This window comes from Oryctolagus cuniculus, chromosome 18 (assembly GCF_964237555.1).
Source record: "Oryctolagus cuniculus chromosome 18, mOryCun1.1, whole genome shotgun sequence".
In the NCBI taxonomy this organism is placed as follows: domain Eukaryota; kingdom Metazoa; phylum Chordata; class Mammalia; order Lagomorpha; family Leporidae; genus Oryctolagus; species Oryctolagus cuniculus.
The window spans coordinates 5535321-5549250 of record NC_091449.1 but is presented as its reverse complement, the minus strand read 5'-3'; the positions used below and the strand labels follow the sequence as shown (position 1 = coordinate 5549250).

Sequence of the window (13930 nt, the reverse complement as noted above, 5' to 3'; positions counted from 1 at the left end):
ATATATATATATATATATATGGAAAAGAAAATAAATTGAATATGATAAAAAGTTTATTTTTGTATGTTGTAATTAAGTTTTTATGGTTAATATAAAAGTGTTCAGAGCTGGAGCTGTGGCTTACTGGATAAACCTGCAGCTTGTGGTACCAGCATACTATATGGGTGCCAGTTCAAGTCCCAGCAGCTCCACTTCTGATCCAGCACTCTGCTATGGCCTGGGAAACAGTAGAAGATGGCCTTAGACTTTGGGCTCCTGCACCCACATTGGAGACCTGGAAGAAGCTCCTGACTCCTTGCTTCAGATTGGCCCAGCTGTAGGCTTGTGGCCACTTGGGGAGTGAACCAGTGGTTGGAAGACCTTTCTCTCTCTCTCTCTCTCTCTCTCTCTGCCTCTGCCTCTCTGTCATTCTGCCTTTCACATAAATAAATTTTTACATATATATATATATATGGAAACAAATGAAATTAGGATTCTCAACTTATAATACACTCTTCATTGTACATGTGCTATTTTTCCCTTCTTCTTAACTTCGTCTGCTTCAATGTTCTAGCAATAACTCTGTATTTTACCCCTTTCCTTGGTCATCATGTATTATTACTTTTAAAATTACATAGAATGAGGCTGATGCTGTAGCATAGTAGGTTAAGCCTCTACCTGCAGAGACAGCATCCCATATGGGCACTGGTTCAAGTCTTGGCTGATCCTCTTCTGATCCAGCTCTCTACTATGGCCTGGGAAATCAGTAGAAGATGGCGCAGGTGCTTGGGCCCCTGCACCCACATGGGAGACCCACAAGAAGCTCCTGGCTCCTGGATCTGGTTCAGCCCCACACCAGCCATTGTGGTCATTTGGGGAGTAAATGAGCAGATGGAAGCCCTCTCTGTCTCTCCTTCTCTCTATCCATAACTCTGCCTCTCAGAGAAGTAAATAAGTCTTTAAAAATTATATAGAATTTTTTTCTGTTTTCTGTATGACTTTTGTGCTTCACATATCTTTTGAAAAAATGTGCAATTAAATATAATAAATTTGGTCTAATTTCAACAAGATTAATTAGTTCTATTTTGTTTAGTATCAAAATGCATACATTTTAGATTGGATTCACTGATTTTTTACTTTTGATATGTACTGAAATTATTTTACTGCCACATGCGTGGGTGGGTCACAAATGTTCAGCTCAGTGATAAGTCACAGATTGTGCTCATCTGCAGTCACAACACGTGACAAAGCACAGACTAGAGTTGGCCTCTCTCAACTCCCACAGCCCCATGTTGCCACGTTTTTCTGATCTCTAAGAGCATGGATGATATTCTGTACATTGGGTTGTTTTCTTTTTACTTTATACAAATGATACAATACAGCTTGCACTCTTTTTAAGGCATTTTTCATTTCTGTGTCACCTGGGAATTTGTCAGTAGTGCTGCATGTTGTCGTGGGTTAAACATTAACATTTTTTTTGACTGGCAGAGTGGACAGTGAGAGAGAGAGACAGAGAGAAAGGTCTTCCTTTTGCCGTTGGTTCACCCTCCAATGGCCGCCACAGCCGGCATGCTGTGGCCGGCACACCGCACTGATCCGATGGCAGGAGCCAGGTGCTTCTCCTGGTCTCCCATGGGGTGCAGGGCCCAAGCACTTGGGCCATCCTCCACTGCACTCCTGGGCCACAAGAGAGATCTGGACAGGAAGAGGAGCAACTGGGGCAGAATTCAGCATCCCGATTTGGACTAGAACCCAGTGTTTCAGCACCGCAGGTGGAGGATTATCCTGTTGAGCCATGGCACGGGCCCCAGCTAGTGTTTTTAATTGTGTTTCTTGATGACTAAGAAAGTCCAACATCTTTGCGCATGTTCAACTTTTTTCTTGAGGTATATTTTAGGCTGCATTTTCCTTTCAGCTGTCTTGTTCTTACAGATTTGTAGGAGGACTTTCCATGATCTGGATGCAGGGACATTCCTGGATATGTCTCCTCCACCTCCTTTACCGCTCTGTTCTGAACAAGGTTCTCTGTTGATATTCACAGAATCTATGTGTCATTTCCACATGCATCATTTTCTTTTGGTCTCAAGTCTTTTTCTAGGCCAAGACCTCAGAGTTCTCCTCTCAGAGAGGCCATACTCTGACCACTTCTATAAATCCAATTATTCCTGTTTGGAATGGAAATCAGATGCCCTTTCAGATGAAATTTGCTGTGTTGTGGTTAACAGTACACTGTAGTATTCCAGTAAGCCAAGGGTCCCAGTTACCTTAGAAAATGTCATGCTATGGTTTGTTTGCTTTTACTCCCATGTCTCACTGCCTCATCCTGGTCAACACACGCTATCTTTGGAGCTGACTTGCCCAAGACCATTTGGAGTTATTCAATCCATCCCTTCCTACCCATTGAAGACTGTAGCTGGGACTGGCAATGTTGTTCAGTGGGTTAGGCTATGAATGGCATCTCATATCCCAGGGCCCAGTTAAGTCTCAGCTGCTCTGCTTCCAATCCAGGTCCTGCTAATGTGCCTGGGAAAGCAGCATATAGTGCTGGGGCTCCTGCTACCAAGGTAAGAGAATAGGATGGAGTTCCTGGTTCCTGGCTTTGGCCTGGTTGTTGTAGCTATTTGAGAGTCAAACAGCAAATGAAATACCTCTCTCTGTCTAGATCTCTTTCCCTGGCATTTTGTCTTTCAAATAAATATTTTAAAAATAATTAAAAAGAAGACTGTAGTATCCTACATCTCCATGATGCAAGATCCTGGTGTCCAGAATCTTGAATGGGTTTTTTGGCTCAGAGGATCAATTATTCCTGCAGGGTCTGTCCTGTAGGGAGACAGCTTTCTCATACATACCTCATGAGTCTTACATCTTTTTTTAGATTTTATTTATTTATTTCGGAGATAGAGTTACAGACAGAGAAAGAGAGACATAGAGAGAACAGTCTTCCATCCACTTGTTTACTCCCCAAATAGTTATGATGACTGGAGCTAAGCCAGTCTGAAGCCAGGATCCAAGAGCTTCTTTCAGGTCTCCCACATGGGTTGCAGGTACCCAAGCCCTGAGCCATCTTCCACTGCTTTCCCAGGCCATATGCAGATACCTGTATCAGAAGAGGAATAGCCCTGACACAAACCAGCACCCATATGGGATACCAGCGCCTCAGGCAGAGGCTTAGCCTTCTATGCCACAGCACTGCCCCATGTCCTAAATCTTTCATAGCTTTTGTTCTAAGCTATCTTTTCAAAGATTTTTCTTAAACAAATATTTTTAGGAGATGGTGATAGTGTCTTTATTTGGAGTAGATTAATTACTTAAGCAAGAAAACAAACTCTCTGAGGCAAAAGTTGGGCATGTTGATGTTGTGATGCAGCAGGTTAAGCCACCACTTGATATGCCTGCATCCCAAAACAGGGTACCAGCTTGGGTCCCAGCTGCTCCACTCTGACCCAGATTCCTGCTAATGTGCCTAGGAACACAACAGATGGTGGCCCAATAACTTGGATCCCTGCCACCGACATGGGAGATCAGGATGCAGTTCCTGTTTCCTGGCTTCAAACTGGCTCAAATGTGGCTATTGCAGCCATTTGGGGAGGAACCAGCAGAGTTTTATGAAAAGGTGATTGGGGCCAGTGCTGCAGCATAGTGGTAAGGCTGACTCCTACAGTGCCAGCATCCCATTTAGGCACTGGTTTGAGTCCCAGCTGCTCTAATTCCAGTCCAGCTGCCTGCTGATGGCCTAGGAAGGCAGTAGAAAATAGCCCAAGTTCTTGGGCCCCTCCACCTGTATGAGAGACCCAGAAGAATCTCCTGGCTCCTGGCTTTGGACCAGCACAGATCAGACCGTTGTGGCCATTGGGGAGTGAACCAGCAGACGGAAGACCTCTCTTTATCTGCCTCTGCCTCTCTATAATTCTGCCTTTAAAAAAATAAATAAATCTTTAAAGAAAAAGAAGGAAAATAAAAGGTGCTCAAAATGACTAATCATTAGACACACAGATAAAAACCACAACTGAAGCATCACCTCACACTTTTTGGACAACTGTTAAATGAAGACGGGGGAAAGCAGAACAAATAATGAGAAACAGAAAGCAAGTGTTGGGGAGAAGGTGAAAAAAGTGAATTTCTGGACACTGTTAATGGAAACATAAACTGGATGCATTTGTTATTGAAAATAGCAGGCCAATTCCTCAAAAAATAAGAAATTAATCTATTATTAGACCTGGGAAACCCACTTCAGGGTATGTATCCAAGGCAAATAAAGTCAGGATACTGCAGAGATGATCTACACTCAAGTTCATTACTGCATGTTCACAATACCCAAGACATGGATGCAACCTATAAACCCACTGTCTGATGAATTTATAGAATGATCATGATACATAACACACACATTATGAATCCAGCACATTATTTCAATTAATAGTAGATTTTTAATGAAATTGTCAGTATATACATAAAATATTACCACCTTCACTTTCTGTAAGAATTGATAAGGGAAAAGCAAAAGGGTACTGAACTTTAAATTTTCAAATGCAATGTTTAATTCTGTTAATAAAGCACATATTGTATTTCATGAATATTATAAGAAAGGGTTTTTTCATGACATATTTGGGATAAAAGCATTCAAAACATATCAAGAGCCAGGTAGGGAATCCTGGCGCCTCTGCCCACCAATGAGCACAGGAACCCAACAAACAGCCTTAATGGTGACACAGACACCAGCGGGGAGAGGAGGGACGCCCAGGACTCCGAGTCCACACATCGGTGCTGGAAGGGGAGGTGAGCTCAGTAACCGGAGACATTGGTGGGGAAACAGCAGACAGAATTTTAGAGGGAAGTGGGCTTTGAAGTGGGAAAGTTCACCAGACTGACTACAGGAGAGAAGGGAAAAAAAAAAAAGGTGGGGGGGTACTGGTACAGACAAGTTTCTCTCTCCGCCAACCTTGCAAAGGCAAGCAAGAGACAAAGAGCAAGCCCCACTTGGGATATACATAATAAAAGGGGAGAGTTAAGGCTACAATTCAGTAGCCTAGGCAACCCAGTGGGAGTCCGCAGGAGAAACCAAGCCTGCACAGACTTTTTGGGTAGAAGCCAGAGATTGGAAGCTAAATACCATCCATTTTGCTCAGCCTTGCAGTATTACTTACCTCCTGAATAAAACATAAAATAAAATAAAATAAAATTAAATTAAATTAAGTTAAATTAAATAAATAAAGAGAGATTTACCACACATAACCTGAGGGTGTCACCTTTGCACACCCGTAACCCTCAAGAACCAAGCAGAGCTGTCAGGCCACACCCATCTCAAGCCTCCAAGGCTCCTCCAACAGCAGGCAGTCCACTTAACACAGACATAGTATATAAAAAATAAAAAACACCTCACAGTGAGGGAAAAAGAATTAACCATGCCAAGCAATAAACACAGAAATCGAGGGAACAAGATCAATGATGACACTATGACGCCTCCAAATAAACAAAACACCCCAAGCCAAGATTATGAAGATGATGAGATAGAAGAAATGCAAGATACAGATTTCAAAAAAAATTATGATAAGAACATTTAGAAGTTTTCAAAAGCAAATCCTTGAACTACAGAAATCCTTATTGGACACGATTGAAAATCTCTCTCATGAAAATGAAATTTTAAGGAAGAATCAAAATGAAATGCAGAAAAAAGTAGAACAGGAAAGTGTGATAGTGAAGAGAAATCAAAATGAAATGAAGAGCTCAATAGATCAAATGACAAACACATTAGAGAGCCTTAAAAACAGAATGGGTGAAGCAGAAGAGAGAAAAAATCAACAGCCTTTTTATACACAAGCAAAGCCACGGCTGAGAGAGAACTGCTAAGATCAATACCATTCACAATAGCTACAAAAACAATCAAATACCTTGAAATAAACTGAACCAAGAATGTTAAATAGCTCTACAATGAGAATTACAAAATCTTAAAGAAATAGAAGAGGATATCAAAAAATGGAAAAATCTTCCATGCTCATGGATTGGAAGAATCAACATCATCAAAATGTCCATTCTCCCAAAAGCAATTTATAGATTCAATGCAATCCCAATCAAGATACCAAAGACATTCTTCTCAGACCTAGAAAAAATGATACTGAAATTCATATGGAGGCACAAGAGACCTCGAATATCTAAAGTAATCTTGGACAACAAAAACAAAGCTGGAGGCATCACAATACCAGATTTCAGGACATCCTACAGGGCAGTTGTAATCAAAACAGCATGGTACTGGTACAGAAACAGATGGATAGACCAATGGAACAGAATTGAAACTCCAGAAATCAACCCAAATATCTACAGCCAACTTATATTTGCTAAGGATCTAAAACCAATTCCTGGAGCAAGGACAGTCTATTCAATAAATGGTGCTGGGAAAACTGGATTTCCACGTGCAGAAGCATGAAGCAAGACCCCTACCTTACACCTTACACAAAAATCCACTCAACATGGATTAAAGACCTAAATCTATGACCTGACACCATCAAGTTATTAGAGAACATTGCAGAAACCCTTCAAGAAATTGGCACAGGCAAAGAGTTTCTGGAAAAGACCAGGGAGGCACAGGCAGTCAAAGCCAAAATCAATTATTGGGATTGCATCAAATTGAGAAGTTTCTGTACTGCAAAAGAAACAATCAGGAGAGTGAAGAGACAACCGACAGAATGGGAAAAAATATTTGCAAACTATGCAACTGATAAAGGGTTGATAACCAGAATCTACAAAGAGATCAAGAAACTCCACAAAAACAAAACAAACAACCCACTTAAGAGATGGGTCAAGGACCTCAATAGACATTTTTCAAAAGAGGAAATCCAAATGGCCAACAGGCACATGAAAAAATGTTCAAGATCACTAGCAATCAGGGAAATGCAAATCAAAACCACAATGAGGTTTCACCTCACCCCGGTTAGAATGGCTCACATTCAGAAATCTACCAACAACAGATGCTGGCGAGGATGTGGGGAAAAAGGAACACTAACCCACTGTTGGTGGGAATGCAAACTGGTCAAGCTACTATGAAGTCTGTCTGGAGATTCCTCAGAAACCTGAAGATAACCCTACCGTTGGACCCAGCCATCCCACTCCTTGGAATTTACCCAAAGGAAATTAAATTGGCAAACAAAAAAGCTGTCTGCACCTTAATGTTTATTGCAGCACAATTGACAATAGCCAAGACCTGAAACCCACCTGAATGCCCATCAAAGGTAGACTGGATAAAGAAATTATGGGATATGTACTCTTTAGAATACTATACCACAGTAAGAAACAATGAAATCCAGTCATTTGCAGCAAAATAGAGGAATCTGTAACACATCATGCTGAGTGAAATAGGCCAGTCCCAAAGGGACAAATACCATATGTTCTCCCTGATCGGTGACAACTGACTGAACACCAAAAAGGAAACCTGTTGAAGTGAAATGCACACTATGAGAAATGGTGACTTGATCAGCATAGCCCTGACTGTTAATGAACAACTTATTCCTCTCAGTAGTTTTTTTTGTCTGTTCTACTTAATATGACTGGTTTAATTCTGTAATTAATACACAGTTATTCTTAAGTGTTGAAATTTAACTGAAATGTGATCCCTGTTAAACATAAGAGTGGGAATAAGACAGGGAAGAGATGTACAATTTGGGACATGCTCAGGCTGACTTGCACCAAATGGTACAGTTAGAAACATACCAGGGGACTCCAATTCAATCCCATCAAGGTGGCATGTACCAATGCCATCTCACTGGTCCAAGTGATCAATTTCTGTTCACAATTGATCATAATGAAAGGACTAAGAGTCAAAGGGATCACATAAACAAGTCTAGTACCTGCTAATACTAACCAACATAATAAATAAAGGGGAGAGTGATCCAACATGGGAAGCGAGATACTCAGCAGACTCATAGAATGGCGGATGTCATAAACAGCACTCTGGCCTCAGAATCAGCCCTAAAGGCATTTCTATCTGGCTGAAAAGCCCATGAGAGTATTTCAGGAATGGAAAGCCAAGACACTCCGGCAAAAAAAAAAAAAAAAAAAAAAAAAAAAAAAAAACACAAAACACCTAAATGAAAGATCTCCACGAGTGAGATCCCAGTGGAAAGAACAGGTCTTCAAAGAAGGAGGTACCTTTCTCTGAAGGGAGGAGAGAACATCCACTTTGACTATGACCTTGTCTAAACAAGATAAGAATCGGAGAACTCAGAGGGCTTCCATAGCCTTGGAGACTCATGACTGGAGCATAGGGAGATTACTGATGCCATAAACAGGAGTGTCAATTTGTAAAGTCAACAACAGGAGTCACTGTGCACTTACTCCTCATGTAGGATCTCTGTCCTTAATGTGCTGTACATTGAGATTTTTTGGTATAATGAGTACTCAAACAATATATTTCACTTTGTTTCTATGGTGGTGCAAACTGTTGAAATCTTTACTTAATGTGTACTAAACTGATCTTCTGTAAAAAAAAAAGAAAGAAATTATCAATTCCCAACTTGACTCTCACTGGGATTAAACATGACAATAGGTCTGAGCTGATTTCATCATCATTTAAAAAATCATCTATTATTTTTCACTTTATGTTTCTGTGTGGGAGCAAACTGTTGAAATCTTCACTTAATGTATGCTAAACTGATCTTCTGTATATAAAGAGAATCAAAAGTGAAGCTTGATGTGAATGGAAGGGGAGAGGGAGTGGGAGAGGGGAGGGTTGCGGGTGGGAGGTACATTATGAGGGGGAAGCCATTATAATCCATAAGTCGTACTTTGGAAATTTATATTCATTAAATAAATTTTAAAAAAAGGCAATGAGGACCATTAAATTATGTAAATTGAATAGATAAGCACTGGAAGACTTAAAAACTCTTCCTACTTCATCATGGTTTCAAGTATGAGGACTCAGAAACTTCTGTGTATCTAAAGATACTATTCATTAACTTCCTGCACCTCCTGGAGATGAGAAAGAAGAGAGAACACTGGTAAAGAATGATCTTAAATCTGTCATATCCTTTTAAATTCCAAATAAGTTGTTATTGAACGTCAGACAAGTGCAGTGACTTTTCATGTAAACTATGGTCATCATGTTCTCCATTGCACCTGGGTCTCTGAAAAACTTTATCGGGAGCTTCTCCCCACTGCTCTGCTCATCACATCAATGAGGCTGAGCTTAGTGGTCTGAAGTTTAGGAAAGAAATCACTCTGGAGCAGAAAGAAATCATCTATGAATCCAGGGAGACACAAAATTTTCACTGCCAGCCCTCCCATGTCAGACTCAGGATTTCTACTCCCCTAGGGTCAGACTCTCTGCCTCATGGGTCAAAGGAAAGAAAGGGCCACTTTGCAAGACTTTCACAGCCTCCTTGGAGATAATAACTATGAAGTTGTGATTGTTTTTGGTAATGAGTGAGAAGGGAAAAGTTTTCACAATCATTCTCAGTACCCCAATTTGCACTTTCAGTGCAGCTGCTGGTGAACAGATAATTGCAGCTCTGCAGGGAGGTGAGTTCACAGGCACACACCCTTTGTAGTGGCTCTGCTGCCTCCATGCCACTGAGTTCTACCTGTGGGGACCTTCAGGCAGGTGCTTATCCCAGCAGCTGAAAGAAAATGGACAGAGATGCTTCAAGTGAGGAGGCTTATCAGGAGTCTGGGTGAGTGATCATGGGAGAAAGGGTTTTGTCTGTGTTTTCACCTGGTCCTGTGCCCCAGCCTCACAGAACAGAGGAAGAATTCTGAGATGTGTACTGAGCTAGCACAGGGAAGTGGGGTCCAACACTCTACGCCACTCCTTGGAATTTTTTGTTGTGCACAATGACATTGATTCTTGGTGTTTAATGAAAATAATCGTGACATCTGGTGTTTAATGTACTTAAAGACTGTGCTTCCAAATAAATCTGCTGTTCAGTCTGTGGTACAGGGGAATTAGCAGAGACACACTAGTACTGTGACGTGGATTAGGACAAACCTACAGGGATCTTGATAACCTGGGCAGAAACAGGGAATCCCAATGGCAATTCCTGGATTATAAAGGATTTCTCTAACTGTTGTATGAGTTGCTTAATGGAGTATTGCTTGTTTCCTACTCAAAATATCCACAGTTACTTATTATGGAAAGATTCTCTTCCATCTTTAATAAGGGAAGCCTGTGAACGAAAGAGGTTGTGTTATCCTGGTGTGATTGGTTGCATATGGCAGCTTTCAGGTGCAAATGTGTCTCCTGAAATTCTCTGGACTGAAAATATTTTCATTTCAACTGGAAGCTCCACAATTCCAAATGATAAAATGCACACGATCTGACCCTAGGGATCCGTGTGGTAGATGCTTCATACTTCTACACCTTTCAAAGTTCTGGCTTTATGGGAAAAGCTTTCATGTAAGTATTAGTAAAGATATAAACTATTACATAAAAGTGGTAATATTCAGTTTCTGCAATACACAATTTCACCACATACTGGTGTTTGTCCTGTAGTGTAGGGAACAATATATGATCTTGAATGTTATTTTTTTTCCTGGCATAAAAGCCAAATAGTGTTTCTATTTTCTTCTACAGTCAACTTTGATTTATGTACAGTTTTGCAAGGAGAAAGACCCTAGAAATTACACTACAATAAGGTTATCTGAACATTAATAAAACACCTCATGTTTAGACATTATTGATGTTGTCTAATGGAGTAAATCTATATGCATAAAGGTAAATGTGTAGAAACAATATGACAAATAAAGTCCAAGTAGTGTAAGGGAAATTGGTAAGGCATGAAAATAACTAAGAATATATATGTACACTTTACAGAACACACCTAAGTAGCTATGTTAGAAAAGCACTGTGGTCAATTTAACTGTTTTTGTACAAGTCCAGCTGGCTCCACATTCCACATTACACATAAGAAATGAAGCTGACAACTAGATGAATCACTTGCCTGTATCATCCAGAATAATAATTCTTTAACCAGTGTAATAATTTATAAGTATAACAATTTTATAATCTGCTGCCTTCTCATTGATTTATGAAGAATAAATGTGTCTTTGTACCAGCAATTAGTTAAGTAGCCTTAAATAATAGTGATTCAACTCTTTGGAAGCATTTTCACAAAAGATATATATTAAGTAGTTATCTCTAAATGTGAACTGATATGGGCAGAAAATAATGTGAATAAAGAGCTGAATTTCAATTCATATTAGGACATGGAGCTCATACCTCATTTCTCATACAGGAATTTCAGGCTCAGAGGCAATAATCAGACATTGGGAGCTGATGGAACAGCCACCAGAGATTTGATAATGGGGGTGATCTTCTTATCACAAACAATTACAGGAATCCTGGGGAATCTCTCTCTTCTTTCCCATTATTTCTACCTCTATCTCACAAGATGCAAGTTTAGGCCCACAGACTTGATCATCAAACACCTGATTGTAGCCAACTGGTTAGTCATTCTCTCTGGAGGAGTTCCCCAAACGATAGCAGCTTTGGGGATGAAGCATTTCCTCAGTGATATTGGGTGAAAACTTGTGTTCTATGTACAAAGAGTGAGCAGGGATGTGACCACCTGCAACACCTGCCTCCTGAGTATCTCCCAGGCCATCACCATCAGTTCTGAGAACCCCAGGTGGGCAGAATTTAAAGCAAAGGCTCCCAAATACATTGGCCCTTTCATTATACTCTTCTGGATAGTCAACATGATATTGAATATCCTGGTACCTCTCTACGTATATGAGAGAACAACCAACAAAATGTCACAGAGAAAGTTGATCATGTGTACTGTGTCTCTGTGAATCCTGGAGAATTCATAGAGTTTCTGTATGCAGCTGTGGTATTTTTCCAAAATGTTCTTTTCGTGGGCTTCATGCTGGGTTCCAGCAGCTACATGGTTTTCACCCTGTACAGACACAAGCAGCAGGTCCAGTACATCCATAGGACCAACGTCTCCTCCAGGTCCTCCCCAGAATCCAGAGCCACACACAGCATCCTCGTCCTGGTGAGCACCTTTGTGTCTTTTTGCATTTTCTCCTCCATCCTTCACATTTGCTTGACTGTTTTAAACAATCACAGTTTGTGGCTGGTAAACATCGCTGCACTGATCACTGGCAGTTTCTCAACTGTGAGCCCCTACGTTCTCATGAGCCATGACTCCAGACTGCCCAGGCTCTGCTGTGTCCCCACAAGGAATACAGAATCCTCTACCTAGCAAGAACATGTATATTGTACAGATATTCAAAATGGTTAGTTCTTCGATGGTTTTAAAATTTATGTAATCATATATATATACATATACATACATATATATGTATACTTGAGAGACAGAGACAGAACTAGCCATAATGTGATTCTCTCTCCAAATATCTAACTTGGCTCTGGATCAGGGCCAAAGCTGAGAGCCAAGAAATTAAAGATTTCAGCCATCACTGCTGGCTGCCAGGGTCTGTGTTAGCTGGGTGCTGTAATCAGGATCAGAGCTTTGTATCAAACCCAGGGACTGTGATTTGGACATAATAGTCTTCCCTGGCCTCTTAACTACTGAACCAAATGCCTACCCCCACCATGTGACTTCTTTGTTCCTCAATGCTTCTGAAAGTTTAAACATGTTTGTGGAAACAGTCCCTGTACCAGTGTGTGATCAACAAGACAGCCTGAATTTTTGCTCTAAATTAAGGAATAAACTGGTAAATTATTATAAATTAATTACTGTGTAATTATCACATTAATTCCTATATTATGGAAATGTTATTCGTGTTCCCAGCTCTGCAGAGAAATGTGGAGAGTATGGAGACTTCATGGGTGTCACCTAAATCTGATATAATTAATTTGTGGGAAATTAGCAAGTAATGGAAATGTAACACAAGCTCCACAAAGTGGGGCAACAGTTCATGTGTGCTCCAAAACACAGAAGATGAAGAAAGCCCCATGGAGCAATGAATGGCATGGAATTTAGTGGTGGGAAAAATCAGTTGCCCAGAGCAGTAGCCTTGAGAACCATACGTGAATCTTGTGTACCATTTCCAAGGGGTAAGAGTCCTTTGAAATCAGAGGCTATGAAGGAGATCACTTGCTTTGAACATCTTCACATACAAATGACCAGTTTGACTTGGAATAGGCACAGGGGAGCACAGATGTATATTCTGCTTCTTATAAAAGACACCAAGTCAGTATTGTCTATGAACAGAGTTCACTGTCTATGATATCATGGCATGGAGGTGAGATGTGTTGACAGAGCGTTTTGTATCTTTAAGTGAAGAGGTAAGTTGGGCATGTGGGCAAGAGAAAGGTTGCATGGTGCACTTCCTCAATTCATAGGTGAGGAAATAATTCTATTGCAGAACCTTCCATTAACCTTGATGATGTGAAGGAATAGTCACTGAGAGCCATTCTCTCTCTCTCTCTCTCTCTCTCTCTCTCTCTCTTTGTGTGTTTATGTGTGTGTGTGTATGTGATTTACATGTTACAGACATTATTTGTATTTCAATGTGTTTCTATATGCACACATATAGACATATAAAATCAAATTATATGTTTTCTATGAAGTAATAATATTGGAAAATTATAAACAGAAAATCCAAAGCAATGCTAATAAGAATGAAAGAAGTTGTGTTAACCTCACAGTCTATTTAATCTGATGTGCGTGTCCCTGTGTGTAGGATACTACAGAAAACAAACCCTGGCTGTAAGGTCAGTGGCAACTAAAGGCCCAGGTCATAGCAGAGAGCTGGATGAGAAGAGGAGCAGACAGGACTAGAACCAGCACCCATATGGGATGCTGGCACTTCAAGCCAGGCTTTTAACCCGCTGTGCCATAGCCCCAGCACCCAATCAGTCAACTTTTTTTTAAAATTTATTTGACAGATAGAGTTAGACAGTAAGAGAGAGAGACAGAGAGAAAGGTCTTCCTTCAGTTGGTTCACCCCCAAATGGCCACTACGGCCAGAGCTACACCAATCTGAAGCCAGGAAC

At 40.6% G+C, this 13930-nt stretch overlaps 1 protein-coding gene across 1 annotated transcript; it reads left to right on the top strand.

The window, feature by feature from the left end:
* The first annotated feature begins 11265 nt into the window (after positions 1-11265).
* Positions 11266-12170, top strand: ORYCUNV1R1505 (vomeronasal 1 receptor oryCunV1R1505). The gene is given in 2 exon segments (NM_001167194.1): positions 11266-11714; positions 11717-12170. Coding segments are annotated over 2 exon segments (903 nt in total).
* Positions 12171-13930: the final 1760 nt, after the last annotated feature.